This window comes from Stomoxys calcitrans, chromosome 2, assembly GCF_963082655.1.
Source record: "Stomoxys calcitrans chromosome 2, idStoCalc2.1, whole genome shotgun sequence".
NCBI lineage: Eukaryota > Metazoa > Arthropoda > Insecta > Diptera > Muscidae > Stomoxys > Stomoxys calcitrans.
In genome coordinates, this window is record NC_081553.1 from 99239700 (window position 1) to 99259493 (window position 19794).

Here is a 19794-nt window from a genome sequence, read left to right on the forward strand (position 1 = left end):
TTAATGCGCATCACGTTTCATGGCATTCTCCCCAAGGTAACGACCAGCGTGGCATAGCTTTGGCAGAGCAGATTAAAAGCTCCACGTTTTGTACAGTGATTGAGGATGTCCCCATTAAGATTACGAGGAGATGCAGCAGGTCGTCAGACATTTCTATTGCATTCCCTGAACTCCTGAGTGACGTATTCTGGCAAGCCGTCATTTCTATGGGATCAGACTATAATTCTCTCTAACGACCGACCACCCGACTTCACAACCTCTGAACACCGGAGAATCAGCAAACTGAATCTGGAAATTAACAGGATAGTCAACGAACATAAGAGAAATTTGTTGCTGAAACATTTGGAGTGACTGTTAAGTCACTCTCGAACTACGGTAGACGGGATGACAGGACCTCAGTCACTTTTGGCGAAGTAACTGTGACTGATCCGAAGAGATGCGCCAGGATGTTGAACCTTTAATTCATTATACATCCCGAGAAAGCCATTCGTCGTATCCGTGGTCTCCGAGCCGATGGACAGCCACGCAATTTACCGTAGGCGAAGTTACGAATGTCATCCGTGGAGCCAAATCATGCAAGGCATTGGACCCCGACGGAACCTCTACAGTAATGCCGAAGAATCTGGATCTACCTGGAGTTGTTTACCTTACAACTGTCCTCAACTTGTCTTTGAACACTCTTATAGTTCCCGATGTCTGAAAGAATGGCAGAATGGCCCGCTACTGAAACCATGAAAGGACCTGAGTTTGGGGGAGTCGTACAGACCCATCTCCCTCCTCTTACCAGTAGTCAAGACGCTTGAGGCACGGCTCCTCCCAAGCCTTGTTGGAGAATTTCCATTGGCCGGGCATCAGCAAGGATTTCAAAGACTGCATAGTACAACAACTGCTTTGCATGCCATCATCGCACACATTTGCCTTGGCTTCATTCAGCCCAGGCCATGTGAAAGGACGGTTTTCGTGGCACTGAACCTATCGAATGTATTCATGCCAAACTATTTGAGGACATCGCCAACACATACCTCCAGCCTGGCCTAAAACGCTGGGTTGCGAGTTATATGTGTGGTCGCCAGTCATTTATGGAATTTAGGCATAAGAAGTCGGAGCACCGTAGAGTGAAACAGGGAGTTCCCCAAGTTGCTCTGGACACAACTTATCCAAGTTGCAGATTGCGTAAATCTAGACATTTAACAGAACCTTACAAGCTGTTATAACAACTAATTGTTACAACAGCAAACGGAAACGGAAAAAAACCCTATCATTTCCACAATTGCATTTACCATTCGTGAGCATTTGCAAGGGTGACTGCGATATTAAATACCTGCATTGCCATTTGTGAGCATTTTCAAGGGTGACTGCGAATCAAATACCTGACATCCAGATTATTTCAAACTATTCAAAGAATGAGGTTGACATTGCATAGGGGTTAGCATGTCCGCCAATGAAACTGGCGGATTAGGCTCGAATCCTGGCATGAACATGAGAAAAGTTTATGGTAGCGACATTTGTGAGTGGAAATCACATCCATTTACATTCATACAAATTGGGGAGAAACTGGAGAATGTTTAAATCAGAAGAAGTCTGATTGGCCTGTTAAAAGATCTGTGAGCCTTTTACACCTTACCTAAGCAAAAAGTCAGTTATTCCAATGCCTTACTATCCCACTGTGCGACATTTAAGAATTCAGTTTAAAATACGATTTTTTGAATAAAGAAAATCATACAATTGTGAATTGCAATACTCACTAGTTATATAAATATAACTCTTATATTTAAGATGAATTCGATTACTTGTAAAAATCACATACCAAATACTCCTGATGACAAGACTTCCCACTTATTGTGTCAGTCAAATTATCCATTGTTCGAATAGGTGATGACTCCTGAAAAAGAAATTGAAAGAAAAATCCTTACTCTTCATGGAAGCTCATTCAATATATATAAATTATTATTTAAATACTTTTACTATATGATAAAAAATAACAAATCATATATTACCTGCAGCAGATCCTCCAAACTCTCAATGTATTCGATGGCATTTCGTAGTATCTCAACCTTCGGCAAACGCTGATTTGGATTTGAGGAAGTACGTCGTTTCAACAGCTCAAAAGCCTCATTAACCTGCAATAGATCACCACAACAACAAAAAACAAAACGCCATAAATAGGAGTCAAGAAAGACAATTATCTTTAGAATGCATAGGGACCTTTAAGTTGGCTGCCAAATGAACTTAGACTAGACATATTGCCATACTAAAGAATACGTTGGCAATTTGCAAGATTACTTAGGAAAAATTACAGACAATTAATTTTATTTCTAATAAATTTTATTTATTCATTTACATGTTACAGCACAAAGCACAATGATATATTACACGAGCACGAATTAGTATATATTAGAGTGGGTTGTTATAAAAGTCGATAGATGTAGAATTTGCATAGGCAAATGCAAATTTGCCCATGAACATTTCACTAAGAAACAGCGGGGATCTTTCCAACATATCAATGAGATATTCCAATACAATACCAATGAGATATTCCAATAAACCAATAGTTTAAGCTCAATGATAAGGATCTTCCTTTTATGCCGAGTCCGAAAGGCCTGTCGCAGAACGACAATACTAAGAAGAGAAGTTTATATGGCTGATTTCCTAAGGTAATTATCTCCCTAGTTTCGCCAGCACTAGAAGGGGATAACTAACCATGAAAATTTCTCATGTTCTCATCAGGATTTAAACTCAGCCGTTCAGCGTCTAAGACGGACATGCTCATTGGCACTCATTGGGTTTAAACTACAGTGAATCGATTATTAAAGAAAGAAAGGAATTGCAATCGGCCGCCCGCATATCTGAGCAGCTAATATCTGGTACGGACCTCAAACAACTATACCGAACCCAATTGATAGTTCTGTAGTAAAGATTGCCAAGATGCTAGGAAAGGATAATTGGACCTTTTAATTTTCTCTTTTTGCCATTATGGTATTCGTAAATAAAGGGAGTAAAGTACAAATTTGAGACCAAATGCTCCAACCACCTAAAAATCCCACAGCGGTCATAGAGGTCTATGGAGACAATATGGGTTTTAAATCCAAGATCTGTAAAGTAGAGTACTAATCTGATTTCCAAATATGGGACTATGTATCTAAGGGGTCGCCCCTAGAATAATCTCCAGGTGGACATGTAGATCGATCAGGGCAAAGTGGGGTTTAAATGGAAGATCATTGGGAGCGGTTTAAATGGAAAATCTTTGGAACATTGTGAGAGCCAAATAAATAGTCTTTGGGAGTACAATGCAAACAGGGGGAGGATCTATGCGCCTTGAAGAATGTAATATGTTTAAACTGTAATAACTACGGTTGACAAATGACAACATTATAGCAAATTACCCAAAATCTGACGAACATACATATGGGAGCTATATCTAAATCTAAACAGATTTCAAGCAAACTTCTTTGATATTGTGGTAGTTGGCGAGGAAAGCGTTGTGCACAATTTTGGCAAGATTAGTCCATAAATTGCGCTTGTAGTGGCTCTAGAAGTAAAAATCGGGCGATATACATATGTGACAGCTATATTTAAATCCGGATCGATATCCGCCAGTATTATTAAGAGTCAAAAGAAAATCCTTCTAAAAAAAATCCTGCTAAATTTCGAGAGAATCGGCTAACAAATGACCATTTTATTGCATTATAACTGTGAATCGGACGAACATATATATGTTCGAACCGATTTCCACTAAATTTTGTAGATATTGTGAAAGTCGTCGAGGAAAGTGTTGTACACAGTTTTGGGAAGATTGGTCTCATATATATATATATATATATATATATATATATATATATATATATATGAGAGCTATGTCTAAATCTGAACCGATTTCAATGAACCGATTTAAATTCACCAGTAATGTCGAGAGTCATTAGAAAATTTTTCCTGTTAAATTTCGAAAGAATCGGATAAAAATGACCATTTTATTGCTGCAAATCGGACGAACATATATATGGAAGCTATATTTAAATCTGAACCGATTTTTCCATATTCAATAGGCTTGGTCTCTAGGCCGAAAAACATGCCTGTACCAAATTTGAAGACAATCGGATGAAAACTGCCACCTGTAGCTTATACACAAAATAACATGGACAGACGGACGAACAAACAGACATAGCTAAATGGAATCAAAAAGTGATTCTGAGTCGATCAGTATACTTTTCAATGCTACTTCTTTTCCTTTTGGGTGTTATAAACAAATGCACAAAATTATTATACCCTGTACCACAGTAGTGGTATAAATGTAAACTATAAAAATGTGGATCCGTGAAGGACTCATGGCCCTGAAAGTCTTTATCCTCTGGGAGCCAACTTAGAGATGAGCTACAAGAAAAAGGTCGACGACCAACACAAAGAAAACATTCTGGGCACACTGAGAAGGCTTGCAGACAGACGTTGGACACGAAGTAGACGGGTCGTATGTCGAAATGGGGCCTGCGTCCGAGCATAATCCACTGGTTCTACAAGAGAACATTACAACATGTTCAGAGAACATGAGGTCTTGCCATAAGTGGGGCGATGAGGACCATGTCTATTAGGGCACTGGAGACTTTTCTAAATAAGGCAGCCACTGTGGCTATGCGGCTTAAGCCATTGAAGATTGGGTTGTAGATAAGAGCAGGTCATACCATCGCGGTAGAATTAAGGCGACTAGTTGGATGAAATGGAAGAAATTTCGGATCGGATGCCTGGGACAAGATTGAGACGAAGTGTGAGGCAATGCCGCCAACGGCACAGTCTTGGATTGACGGAACATTTGGAAATTCATGCATAGATCGAAGCTGAAGCATAGAGTGGTTTTGGGGTTTTTGAGGAGACAGGGACTGAAATTTTTTCCCTCTGTACCATAATTCAATCTTACAAGTGGAGAACCGGGCTATTACTGAATGGGTGAGGTGGTATTTTGTTAATGCGACAACGCCGAGTGTGAACCTCTTTACGGGCAGAAAATCAGGACGGGTAAGGTCACGAACAGTCTTGGAGTGTAAGAATATTAACGCTTTCTCCGAGGATGGCACGATCCGCATTGTTTGGTCACCCATGTGATGCGGATCGTGCGATAGCGAAGTAAAGGGGAAACGAAAAAGTCAGACGAATTGACTGTTGGAGCATGAGAAATGACTTCAGTAAAATTGTTAAATGTGAACTAAACTGCAAAGTGACGCAGTCCTAGTTGGAGACGTGGGCGATGAACGCGCAAGTAGCACCGTGGAACGGAGAGAAAGAAGGAATCAGGTCAATATAGATTTCGGTATTATTACTGGACACATAGGACTACGGGCGCACTTATGTATGCTTCTGCCTAGGAAGATAACACCCAGCATTGAGCTACTTCGATCGGGGCTATAATAAAAGGACGGGTAAGGTCACGAACTGTCTTGGAGTGTAAGGAGATTAACGCTTTCTCTGAGGATGAAACGATTAGCATCGTGCATAGCGGAGTAAGGGGGAACGAAATAGACAGACTAATTGACTGTTGGAGCCAGAGAAATGACATCAGTAAAATTGGTAAATGTGAAGCCTTGGTAAATGACACAGTCCGAGTTAGAGACGTGGCCGATGAACGCATCGAGGAACGGAGAGAAAGAAGAAATCAGGGCTACGGGCGCACTTATGTAGAGTATGCTTCTGCCTAGGGAGATGACACCCAGCATTGGGCTATTTCGATCGGGGCTATAATAAAAGTACGGGTAAGTTCACGAACAATCTTGGAGTGTAAGGAGATTTACGCTTTCTCTGAGGATGGCACGAACCGCATCGTTTCGTCACGGGGAAACGAAAGGGACAGACGATTTGGTCATTGGAGCCAGTGAATTGAAAGTTGGTAAATGCGAAGCCTTGGTAAATGTTATTCTTGCCACCGGAAAGTTCCTGGATAACCAGTCTGGGGTTCTGCATATTGATTTTGGGGCCTCGTCTTCTTGGTCTACTGTAGGTGTTTTAAATATGAACGCCAGGAAGGCTGATTTGGTGTTGTTCACGTGGAAGAGGAAGATGTCTGAGTTCAGACTGCCGAGTTTGCAGGGAACAACTTTGGGACTGTCTAGATCGGCTAGGTTTCTTGGGGTTATTCTGGATAGTAAGTTGAATTGGGAGCCTGGGATAAGGAAAGCTATTCGTGACAGAAACATATTGGTAATAGATGGTGTGCGCGGCCTTTATTTATGCACTGGTTGTACTCAGCGGTGGTGCGACCGGTTCTGACCTATGGGCGAGTGGTGGCCGGTGACTGAGTATGCGTCGCATGTGCTGAACCTGGATAGGGTGCTTTTGATTTAAAAGTGAGGCTATGAGTACTACTGCGACCAGGTCCTCGGAGGTGTTGCTAGGTACACAGCCGATTGACCTATAAGGCTGTCGCAACTTGGCCAACTTCGGAGGTTTCCGGACAGATATTCAGGTAATCGTATACTGGCTGACCTGCAAACTGACTACCTGACGAGAGTAGATATCGTGAACAGGAGGTTATATGTTTTAATACGTATCTTGGCGGAGTGGCAGAAAGGGCGGGTCAGGCATAGGAATTTCTATATCTTTGCAGATGGAGGCCACCGAGGTTAACATGTCCACCTATGACGCTGAACGCCTGGGTTCAAATCCTGGCATGAACATCTGAAGAAATGCAGGCGACATTTGTGAGGAAATATGCCATTTGAAAAAATGGTATGGCAGACATGTAAAAATTCTCAGCCAAAGTGTGTCGCTATGGGATACGCCGTTCGGACTCGGCATAAAAAAGGAGACCCCTTATCATTGAGCTTAAACTTTAATAGGATTGCATTCATTGATATGAAAGAAGTATTCTCTGTTCCTTAATGAAATGTCCATGGGAAACTAAGTTAGTACAGATGGATCGAAAAAGGATAATTGAACCGTTTATGAAATCCATGCGCGGAACTACGATTGTATGTCTCTCATCGGATGAGAAACGACTGCTCTATTTTCCAGACGAAGGTCTTCGAGGTGGTAAGGGCAGTAGAGTAAGTCTTGTCAAGGAAAATCGAACAGTTGGATATTTTAATTTATAGAGATATTCAGGCGGCACTTGAGGCTTTTATGGGTGTGAGCATAGTATCTAAGTGCAGCAATCAGTGATCAATTTTTAAAACTCTTCATCACTGCAGTGTGTATCAAGCGGAGATCCTTCCAATTAAGGAAGTGGTGAAATGTCTAAAATGTAATGTCATTACGACGATTGGCATAAATATCTTCTCAGACTGCCAGGCAGCCATTAAATCCCTGGAGAACGTATTTCTAAACACAAAAGCCGCCCCGACAGTCGTAGATCTCTCAACGAGATGGCTGAACAGTCTAGAATTCACCTGTTCTGTGTGCCGGGCCACAGAAATATCCCAGAGAATTGTAAAGCGAACGAGCTTGCGAGACTAAGAACTACCTTACACATTCTAAGGAAACTGGAATCTGTGGGTATCCCTCTAACAACATGTAAGCTAACCAGGCCCGAAGGACAACGAATGATAGATAGTCACAAAAAAGGGGCTGTGAGCATTCCAAAACTATGTGCCCTAATCTAGACTTGAAGAGGTTCACCGCTTTGACGTCTCAGTGATTGTGTGCGTCATGACAGGTCACTGTCTAATCGGAAAGCATGCTGACAGACTAAAGGTTGCCAGTAACGACTTTTACAGAAGCTGTGAGGACATCGAAGAAGTCAAGACTATACAACACCTTCTGTGTGTGTGTCCCGCACTAGCAGTCAAAAGGCGTTCCAGTTTAGGTTCTCATTTCTTTGAGAACCTGTCTGATTTGGCGGATGTGAATATTCGCAAGTAATTGGGCTTTTTAAAGCGATCTGGATGGTTTAACGGTAGGAACTAGAAGGCATCTTCCTTCTTCTGATCCTGCGGTATCACAATGTACGAAAACATCTAAGTGAGCCTGATGGCAGATTGCCACTTAAACCTAAACCCTAACTTTACTTCTTCTGTTACTGTGGTATCACAATGGACGAAAACGTCTAAGTGAGTCTGATTGATTTAGTATTGAAGTATCTGATTTAGTATTGATTTAATACCAAATGGTATTAAAAATTTTTGCCAAAAATGTGATTAAAATAATACCAGAAGGTATTGGCTAAATACTGTCTTCTTTATAAGTGTAAACCACTAGTTGCCACACACTTTGCTTTATTTTACAACTTCTTATCTCCCTATCTCATCTATAGGTCTGATTTGAGAACTCACACTTTTTCCCTACCTTTATTGTTTTTTTGTTTGTTTGTTCCGTATAAACTCATAAACGACTGAACCGATTTTCTTGAAATTTTCACAGATGAAGCAGAATGTCCTGTGGTGAAGATAGAGTAATTAATTTTTTGATATCTGAAGAGGGGTCTAGATCAGATAGGGTATCTGGAGCCCACCCCAATTCTCGCAAACTGAATATATGTACCAATAATGGCAATATGGGACTAAAATGAAAGGCATTTGAGAGTAGAAAATTAATCTGTTATCTATTTTCAGGGCCATATGTCAGGGTTGCCACCCCACCAGACATATTTGCTGGACATATTAACCTACCAAGGCAATATGGGGCTCAAATGAGAGGAATTTGGGAGTAGAGCATGCATTAGGAATCCACATTCAGGGTGAAACGTCTGAGGGGCCATCCCATCCCAAAACACTCCCAACTAGAGCTTATTTACCAACCATGAAAATATAGACAAAGATTCTTCGTAAAATGTATGGACCAGTTTGCGTTAATGGAGAATATAAGCGTCGTACGAGCTGTATGACGACGATAGCATAGTTACACGTTTCAAAATACAGCGACTGTGTTGGCTAGATCATGTTGTCAGAATGGATGAAGAAGCTCCAGCAAAGAAAGCCTTTGAAGGCATACAAGGTGGTACACGTAAATCGGGGCAACCAAAAGCCCAATGGAAAGAACAAGTGGTTGGAGACACCTCGAAACTTCTTGTCAGACATCATAAAATGAGCGCAGAAGATCGAGGCACTAGGAATGTTATTCTACATTCGGCTAGTGAAACAAATGTTCTGTCACAGCCAATTAAAGTAAAGTAAAGTAAAATAAGAAACTGTAGAGCTTAAATAATAGATATTAGAGACGGAAAGAAAGTCATTCTATGAACATTAAATTTTATGGAATTTTTCTATAAAAATCAAATTGCAAAAAACTTTCTATAACAAAAAGTTTCAATTAAATTTTCTATAAAAATCAAATTTTGAGGTTTTTGTCTATGACTAGACAGAGAGCGTTTAATCGTATGTAATGTTCGAATATTATAAACGCTGGTATGGGAAACCCCAAAATTATTAAATCAATTAAAAATGAAAATTTTGACAAAAAAAAAAGAAATACAAGAATTGGCCCTAGATATATGACCTCAGTCGAAAACAAAACTCCCACAACCTCTATACCAAAATAATGCGCATACCCTTGCCCTATGAAGCTTTCTGGTTTTGTTGAGGTTTCGTATACTCTGTCATCAACAATTTCAATGTTTATGGCATTTTTGTTCTCTTCCATGGAGTACTTTATTCTTTTTCGGTTTTAAATGACAACGTGTAATTTGTAGGGGATGCCATCCCAGAGCGTCTGGCCCAGAATTCTATAGTTTATTGTTTTTGTCATCGTTGTTGTTGTTGCTGTTGTATGGCTTTGACTAGAGGGAAAATGTTGTGATGTATTTCAGTTCTTGTTTTCAGTTTTACGATCGCCCCAAAAGATCATACATGGCCCAGCAAAACGAATGATTGTTGTGCTGCTGTTTTTTTTTTTCTTTTAAGGCTTTTTCGTTTTGTTTTATTTGGGGTTGGAATTGGATTTGATTGGATACCATCCTCGGTGGCTGACACTATCGCTGGTCGGCTGGGCTATGTTAAGAATTCGACTTGCAACAATTTAAATGGGTCTCAAGTCTTTTTGCAGATCATAAAAATGAATTTAATGTGGCATTTTTTGTGGTCGGTAATTTTGTGACAGACATTAAGGTGGCTAAAATTACATGCACGCGATAGCCAGAGAGACGCTTCTTCTTCCTTCATTCGTTCATACATCTTAATTTGTTGATAATGAAATCGTTGTTGACATTTATGCCTTAATCCATTAAAAAAGTAATGATTTTTCTTTACTGTCTCTCAAAGTCTACACGCCCGTCTGTTTGTCTGTCTTTTGCCTTTCCTTAGTACTTTCCTATACATGTCTGAAAGTGGTATTTTGAAAGGAAATTGTTTTTCAGATTATAAAATAGAATTACAAAAATATTCAAAAATTTGTTATAGATCAATAACTATAAAAGAAAACAATATAAGGTCACAAAAAAAATTAAAACTAATAAATGATATGGCCAGTGACCAGATTTTTGATTTTATAGAGTAGAGTTTATTGTGTTTAAAAGCCACCAAAAGTAAAGAAAAACAGGTGAAAAGGTATTAAGTTCGGCCGGACCGAACTTTGTATACCCACCACCTCGGGTAGATATGTAAACAACCTTTCGTCAAAATCCGGTGAAAAATGAGTACCTTATGCCCCATAGCAGCTATATCGAAATATGTTCCGATTTGGAGCAAATAATAATACAAGTCATTGTTCAATAGACCAACATATTGGTCATTTTAGTAGCTATATCTAAAAATAAACCGATCTGAACCATATACGATACGGATGTCGAAAAGCCTAACATAAGTCACTGTGTCAAATTTCAGTGAAATCGAACTATAAATGCGCCTTTTATTTTAGACAAGACTTTAAATCGAGATATTCGTCTATATGGCAGCTATATCCAAATCTGGACCTATATGGCCCAAATTGCAGAAAATTTTCGAAGAGTCTTACACAACTCACTGGGCCAAACTTCGGCGAAATCGGACAATAAATGCGCCTTTTATGGGCCTAAAATTTAAAACAAGAGATCGGTCTATATAGCAGCTATATTCAAATCTGGACTGATCTGAGCCAAATTGAAGAAGAATGTCGAAGGGCCTAACACAACTCACTGTCCAAAATTTCGGCGACATGGGACAATAAATGCGCTTTTTATGAGCCCAAAACCTTAAATCGAGAGATCGGTCTATATGGCAGCTATATCCAAATCTGGACCGATCTGTGCCATATTACAGAAGTATGTCGAGGGGCTTAACTTAACTCACTGTCCCAAATTTCGGCGACATCGGACAATAAATGCGCCTTTTATGGGCCCAAACCCTTAAATCGAGAGATCGGTCTATATGGCAGCTATATCCAAATCTGAACCGATCTGGGCCAAATTGAAGAGGGATGTCGAGGGGCTTAACTTAACTCACTGTCCCAAATTTCGGCTACATCGGGTAATAAATGCGCCTTTAATGGGCCCAAAACCTTAAATCGAGAGATAGGTCTATATGGCAGCTATATTCAAATCTGGACCGACCTGTACCATATTACAGAAGTATGACGAGGGGCTTAACTTAACTCACTGTCCCAAATTTCGGCGACATCGGGCAATAAATGCGCCTTTTAATGGCCCGAAACCTTAAATCGAGAGATCGGTCTTTATGGCAGCTATATCCAAATCTGAACCGATCTGGGCCAAATTGAAGAAGGATTTCGACGGGCCTGACACAACTCACTTTACCTGCTTATGGATAAAAAAAAGGATCTGTGCAAATTTTCAGCTCAATATCTCTAATCTTTAAAGACTGTAGCGTGATTTGAACAGACAGACGGACGGACAAACCAACGGACAAGGCTAGACCGTCTTAGATTTTTACGCTGATCGAGAATGTGTATACTTTATAGGGTTGGAAATGGATATTTCGATGTGTTGCAAACGAAATGACAAAATGAATATACCCCCATCCTTCGGTGGGCGCATGGCTAGCTAATAGTTTAAATCAATGTGAATAGAAGATAGGATCACATTATACAGCAAGGGCAGAATTCATATTCTCTTAATTCAGGAGCCATGGACGACCTGGAACAAAGTTTTGGACTGAACCATATCCACTACCAATTGTTCTATGCTAACACTGGTACTCGGCCGAGGACTTGGGTTTTTTGTCATAAAAATTTTAATTATATGTTTTCCCCAGATTTGTCAACGTCGTATGGAACAGTGTTGAACAGGAAGACGGTGGAGCATACCTGGCAACACTATATCTGCCGTTCGACTCTCCGACCCACGTTGAAGCTGCAACAGTTGGTGAGGAAGGCAAAACAGACAGGAAATGAGGTACTAATAGGGTGCGATGCGAACTCTCACCACATTTCGTGGGGTAGTACCACCACTAATAAGCGGGCCCAAGTCCGGGCAGTGGTCTTATATGCTAACGACCCAATAACACTTAATATTAGAAATACCGCCATATTAGATGTGACAATATGTTTGGAAAATCTAAACGATGGGGTTCAGGATTGGAGGCTCTTCATGGTGCACTCTGACCATCGTTACATTAGCTTTAGAATAGCACGGCCAGCGCCGTATACGATAAGCTTCCCTAAAAAGTAAAACACCAACTGGACCAAATTCGGAAGATAACTCTGAAGAAGACCTGCGCAAGATAATTTAGATTGTCCAAGAATAGAAGACATTGACGACAATGTCAACAGGATTACGACTGCAATAGTGAGGTGTTTCGAAGATACTTGTCCTATTCGAGAAAGGAAATTAGCCTAAGAACAGTCCTGAATAACCGGGGAGATTCGGAACATTGAAAAAGAGGTCCACAGACTTTAGAACACCTCGTAAAAAGCGGAAGTTTATTGGGTTGGTATTACACACGGCTCAAGAAATACAATAAGATGATCAGAGCTGCAAAACGTGCCTCCTGAAAGCTTTGCTGCGAACAGGTCGATTGTGTTAATGACGCCGCCAAAATAAAAAAGCATTGACATCGAGGAGACAATTAAGAATGTGCGTACCGACACACTGATCCCACCATTAGACTAGTACCGGGCGGACCGTGTCCTTAAAAACTGGATAAACCATATGAACAGGTGGATAAACTGTAGATCCCATGACATAAAAGTTAGGGAAAAAGTGGCACAAGGCACGCCAAAGGGGGACATTTTATGGCTACACCTATGGGTGACCACCATAAGTGAGGAGGGATTTGAAACCGATTTTATAATAAAGGGTGATTTTTTAACTATTATCATTTTGGCGACACACATATTTCGAGTTTTGTTTCACTGTCAAACATTTTTATAATTTAACCATGAATTGCCTTACAAACGAATAACGCTTGCAAATTGTTGAATTTTATTATCAAAATGCATGATCTGTTAAGAAAGTTCATCGCGCGCTTCTTCTTCTTTAGCGACGAAGCTCATTTTTGTACGTAAATTAGCAGAATTTTCAATTTTGGAGTGAGGATCAGCCAGAAGCTTTGCAAGTGCTACCAATACATCCAGAAAAATTAACCGTTTGGTGGAGTTTATGGGCTGGTGGCATCATTAGACCGTACTTCTATAAAGATGTTGCGAATCGTAACGTAACTGTGAATGGTGAGCGCTGTCGTGAGATGATATCCGACATTTTTTACCCAAAATACAAGAGTTCGAAGGAGACCACCGTATCGCAGAGGTTAGCATGTCCGCTGAACGCCTGGGTTCGAAACCAGGCGAGAACATCAGAAAAATTTTTCAGTGGTGGTTATCCCTCCCTAATGCTGGCGACATTTATGAGGTAATGTACAGTTCGGTATGGCAGCCATGTATAAACTTATCCCCAAAGAGGTGTCGCATTGCGGCATGCCGTTCGAACTCGGCTATAAAAAGGAGGCCCCTTATCATTGAGCTTAGACTTGAATAGGACAGTATTCATTGATATGTTAGAAGTTTGCCCCTGTTCCTCAATGGAATGTTCGTGGGCAAAATTGCATGACATGTTTCAACAAAAGCTCATGTCTATACATCGATTTATATAGAAGCAATATCAATGCCAGACCAAACAAAACCAAGATTAATAAAGTCAGATGTAACAAATGAGAGAAATCATTGTACAAAATGTTAGCCATGATTTCCAACAACTGTGCTAAGTATGGTTCAAATCGGTTCGTAACCTGATATAGCTGCTATATAAACCGATCTTGGGTCTTGACTTCTTGAGCCTCTAACTTAAAGGATGCATTCAGTGTCGGGTTGCTTAGTTTTCTTTAATTTTGCAAAAAATTAAACTTTTGCGTTAGTATCCATCAGAAAAATATCAATCGATATTCAGTCAAAAAATAAAATATCGATAGTGCCATCGATAATTTGCCAGCTCTACTATCAGCTCATTTGACTTCTTAAGCCACTGCATGTTGAATTATGTTTTGATTTTTAATATCTGAGGCAAGTATGGACCAAATCTGATATAGCTGCCAGGTAAACCATTCATCCAATTTGAGTTCTGAAGTCCCTGGTGAGCCTAACTTATACGCGCCAATTATGGCCCAAAGAGGTCAAAATCAGATATAATTCCCATATACAAAGATCATCCAAATTATGTTCTTAAACTCCTCGAGATAAAAAAATTTTGCACGTTGAGTTTCGTTAAAACTGCAGAGTGAAAAGCCTTACTAGTTAAATCGGGTCTGACTGCTTTGCCTTCATTCATTCTCTAATGATTTTTTTGGGCCTTTTATTACAGTGGTCAGTAAATAAGTTCTGTTTGGGGTTGGGGCCTGGGACGGCCTTTCAGACATTTCGCGCCGAATGTGGATATCAAATTCCTACTTTACTCCCAAATACCTTTCATTAGGGGATGTTAAATAGATTAAAATTAGATTAAATTACCATAACCAAAGATCATCCAAATTGAATTCTTAAGCTCCTCGAAATCTCAAACGTTAGCTTAAAATTTTGCAAGTTGAGTTATGTTATGACTGTTACATCCAAGCATGGTCCAAATTGGTCTAAAATCATATTTGGGATAGTGACATAGTGACAATCTCAAATCAGACCAATCTTGGCAATTTGTATACCCTTTACCATAGGATGAGGTATACTAATTTAATCATTCCGTTTGTAACTCATCGAAATATTGATCTAGGCCCAACAAAGTATTATATTCTTGATCTATTCGATTAAATTCGATCTAGCCATGCCCGTCTGCACGTCTACTTGTCTGTCAGTCAAAAGCACGCACACTTTCGAAGGAACAAAGAGAGGCGCTTGAAATTTTGCAAAATACTTTTATTAGTGTAGGTCGGTTGGGATTGTATGTTTTGACATAGCAACCATATAAACCAATCTCCCGATTTTACTTTTTGAGCCTGTAGAGGACGCAATTGGCCTAAAATTTTGCACGTGGCATTTTGTTATAAATTCCAACATCTGTGCCAAGTATCCAAGCAAAGTTCAAATCTGTCCATGTTTTGATATAGCTGTCATATGGCTGGCAAACTATCGATAATCGCAACATTCGATATTTTCGATATGTTTAATAATAAATATCGATAGTATCGATACTATCTTATTTCTAATCTAATTTCCCATCACTTATATTTGGAACCAAAATGAGAAGTAAAAATGAGGAGATCGATCTATATAGAAGCAATATCAATACCAGACCATATAAAATCAAGATTAATAAAGTCAGTTGGATGTCATGAGAGAAATTATTGTACAAAATGTTAGCCTAATTGGATGAAAATTGCGCCCTTTATAGGCGCAATTTATCTTAAAGGATGCATTCAGTGTCGGGTTGCTTAGTTTTGTTTAATGTTGCAAAAAATTGAACTTTTGCGATAGTATCCATCGGAAAATATAAATCGGTATTCAGTCAATAAATTAAATATCGATAGTGCCATCGATAATTTGCCAGCTCTAAACTGCCATAGTAACCGATGTTCCGATTTCACTTCGTGAGCCTCCAGTTGGCGCAATTAATATCCGATTGGGTTGACATTGTGCACGTAGTGTTTCGTTATGACTTGACCGACAACTGCGCCAAGTATGGCATAAATCGGTCCATAATCTGGTATAGCTGCCATTAGAAACAATCTCCCGCTTTGACTTTTTGAGCCTCTAGAGGACGTAATACTTATCCGATTGGGCTTAGATTCTGCTCGGGGCGTTTTGTTATACCTTCCAACAACTGCGCCAGATATGGCATCAATCGATCCATCATCTGGTGAAACGATCTCTCGCTTTGAGTTCTTGCGCCTCTAGAGGATGTTATTCTCATCCGATTCGGCTTAGATTTTGCACGTGGCGTTTTGTTATGACTTCCAACAACTGTTTGCGGATGTATCTGCGATATAAATGCGCCTTTAGAGGCGCAATTACTGCCCGATTTGACTGATATTTTGAATTCCCGGCCGGGATTCGAACCAGGGCACACGGAGCAACAGCGAGAGCCATTGCCGTTATCTTAGCATTCAAAGCCATCAATACAACTTCCAACTGATGCACAAAATCATGTGTAGTACGGAAGAAGTGTAAATTGTCACAGAAAGAATGTCTTTCATTACATAAAAAGAATACATGCATTGGGAAAAGTACAGCTAATGGACAAGGTTGTCGAGCGTGGTTAATGTGGTAATTGTATCATAGATGCGTTTTCGCTATTAATACGATTCAAATACAACATAGCAACGCACGGCCCTTGAAGCCATTACACCTAATATGGTTGAAAAGTCTTCTAACCAAAGACGAAACGCGTCCCATAGTGGTTGGTGTGTGTTGCTATCTTTGGCTTTCCTTTTCCATTTGCATCTGCGATCATTGAGATCGTCTCGAAAGAGAAACAAACAAAAAAATTGTAAAATTTAATGATCTTCGCCCTAACAGGCAAAAAACTTGAAAAATTTTAATATAACACCCATATAAACCTTTCCCGATTTGATTTCTTGACCATCTAGAGGCCGCAATTATCATCCGATTTGCCTAAAATTTTTAAGGAGGGTGTTTTGAAGACTTCCAAATGACATTACAAGGACGGTCCATATTGTTCGATATATATTTTATATCTCTTTATAGTCATTGACCCATTCAATGAACTTGTCATATGCGGAGGGTTCATAGGATTCGGCCCAGCCGAACTTGACGTGCTTTTACTTGTTTCACAATGCAAAACCAAAACTGGGTGATTCTATCTGATCTATTCCACCTCCTCCAGATGGCATTGACACCGTATAGTAAACGGATGCTTGTACGATCATAACATCGGGCCCCACCCCCTTTGATGGAAATTAAAAAAAAAACTTATTTTCGAATGTAATTTAGGTTACTGTTTAGGCAAGCTGTGATCTACCGTATACGGACTTATTTTTGTTCTGCGGTTCCGATATGAGCTCCCCGAAAATAAAATCCTGGCTACGTCCCTGGTCTATATAACCGATTTTGCCACTTATTTCGCTGAAAGAGATTTGAAAATATCCGCCATCAAATCTTCAGTCACATTGTTCACCACAAACACGCAACTAAAGCCCTTGGGGGGAATCGAATCCTTGCACTTGTAATCCGTCTCGCCAACAAATCAACTACCAGGGTGAAAATTAAACCCTCGAGCCCCTGCACTAGTAATCCGTCTTTGTAACAATTCAACTACCAAAGAGCATAAAAAAACAGAGTTAACTCTCATGTTGTTGTTGTAGTACTGGGTTGTACACTGAGGCGGCAGCCATTGCCGATGAAAGACTCCATCGGGTCAATTCGATACGTACAACCGACTGCCATGGGATTGATTCTTATATAAACCGATTAAGTGATATGACTTTCTGAGATCTTGAGGGACGCAGTTCCTGTCCGATTTGAAATATTGTACGTGGATGTTATTTGTGGCTTTTGTCATACATTTCAAAGCTAAGCCAGTGGAACTTAGCATAGATCATATTTACAAAGAAGAGTGTATATAAAATCAAATTTTACACCTTTCCAGATGTTTTTCACTGCAACAAAAATTACCTTGAATTTCTATCGGTAAATTAAACTACAAGACATCTTCCCTATACCTTTTTTCAAAGAAAACCCCTTTGTTCCTTAATATTTCCCAAAATTTTCCCGGCTTTTCCCTTTACCTTTCTTAAACGCCGTCGCTCACGCATTGTGGCCGCTTTGCGACGGTCCACAGCAACACTTTTCTTTTTACACGCCTTGCAGGCCCATGTCAGACAGGGTCGAGACGATTGGGCATTGGCACAGACCAAAGGTGCCAACACATGCTCCTCTGAGCTGAGGCTATTCTCATCGTAATCCGTAAATATGGGCGAGGGTGTAAGATTGTGAGAATCGAGGGTATTAGCGGACTCATTGAAGCTGCTGCGAAAACTGCAAGAATTCAAGGAGGCAGCATTAACCTGTGGCGTTAGGGAATCACAGAGGTTTGAAGAGACTGAGCTAGTTTGGGCATTGAAGCGACTTAAAAACGTTTGCAATTGTTGGTGTTGTTGATGGTGATGATGCTGCTGCTGCTGCTGCTGTTGATGATGATGATGGTGTTGATTATGATGTTGCTGCTGCTGCTGATGTTGTTGTTGTTGCTGACTATGTTGATGGGCAAGATTTTGTTGTTGCAAACTGTTGGAGTTATTAAATTGAAAATGAATCATTGAAGCTGATGGTGGTGAGTATTCTTCTTTGATCACTACAACACTATCACCACTGTTGATGACGCCTTCACGATCACTTGTTTCGTTTGGCGTATTTAAATGATTTTTGAAATTTTGGAAATTAATTCTTTGATATTTGGTCATAATATTTATTTATTTTTTTTTTTTTTTTTCAAAAAAACAAAAATTAATTTTTTAACTTTCTTTTTTCAATAAAAATTTTTTTTTATGTTTTATTTGTTTTTTTTTTCAACACCATTCACTAAAATTTCACTATAAAATTTCGTTTTCTGTTTGCCCGTTCTCCCAACTTTCGTTTGCCGCGTCGTTTTTCCTGCGTGTTCTATCGTCGGCGACACTCATTCAACATTTGGTGACAATTTCTGCTGATTTCAATATTCCCCCAAACTCAAAACAAGACAGCAGAAGAAAATATTCAAAATTTTGAGTGAAACACTCAGGAGGACGATGTTGTTGATGTTGGTGTCTTTTCTGATTTGAGTTGTTGCTATTTTTAAATCGTTCGTTAATTCGTCGTTGACGGGACATTCTAATACGTTGTGTATGCTTTGAAAACAACAACAATTTTGAGTACTACACAACACATGTGTCAGTATGAACACGCCCCATTTGGGGGCAAATGTAGAAACAAAATGTTTGCTTCAGCCAATATGCCATTAAAGAAGGCATTTTGTTTTTGATCGATCTGGATCAAGGATCAAATGTGAAAGGGAGCAAATTGAGGGTCAACGAAAGTAAATCGTGTGAAAGGTGAGGTGAGAATACTACAATTAAGCAATCAAGCTATGGCTTAATCAAGTTTATAAAATAATCAAGAGACATACTTCCCACTTGCAGTGCAGTAATCAGGTTTGAGGACGTTTCGTACTTTACTTAGGTAGGCACTACTGTGCCGCCGATGTTGTGCTTATGCTGAGGGTAGTTGGCATAGTGAAGGAAAACGAATCTGATCATAGTTTCATTTTGGATAGTTGCTTAGGAAAAAGCTGAGGAGACTAACTGACATCGACACAACGAAACGGTCGGTAGGACAATGAAAATCCTATGTAAAGATTCGAATTGTGAAAAGACGAGGCTATTACGGAAAGCAAGAAAGGATATTTTGGATACACATTCCCTACAAAAAGATTGGTAGGCTAATGCTGATGGTGTTTGGGACAATGACACCCCAAAATTTACGGATAACGCTTATATGAAGTCACGAAAAGATTGGGAGGGGACTTCGATACAC

The 19794-nt window shown here is 39.8% G+C and overlaps 1 protein-coding gene across 2 annotated transcripts in view; it reads right to left on the minus strand.

The window, feature by feature from the left end:
• LOC106090905 (myogenic-determination protein) overlaps window positions 1-18704 on the minus strand; it is an 83740-nt gene extending 65036 nt beyond the window's left edge. For both annotated transcript variants that reach the window (XM_059364146.1, XM_013257260.2), the window contains exons 1-3: window positions 18012-18704; window positions 1998-2120; window positions 1808-1882 (exon numbers count right to left, since the gene is read on the minus strand). In XM_059364146.1, coding sequence (XP_059220129.1) covers window positions 1808-1882; window positions 1998-2120; window positions 18012-18686 — 873 coding nt within the window. In that variant the 5' untranslated portion in view covers window positions 18687-18704. The remainder of the gene's footprint in view (window positions 1-1807; window positions 1883-1997; window positions 2121-18011) is intronic.
• Window positions 18705-19794: the final 1090 nt, after the last annotated feature.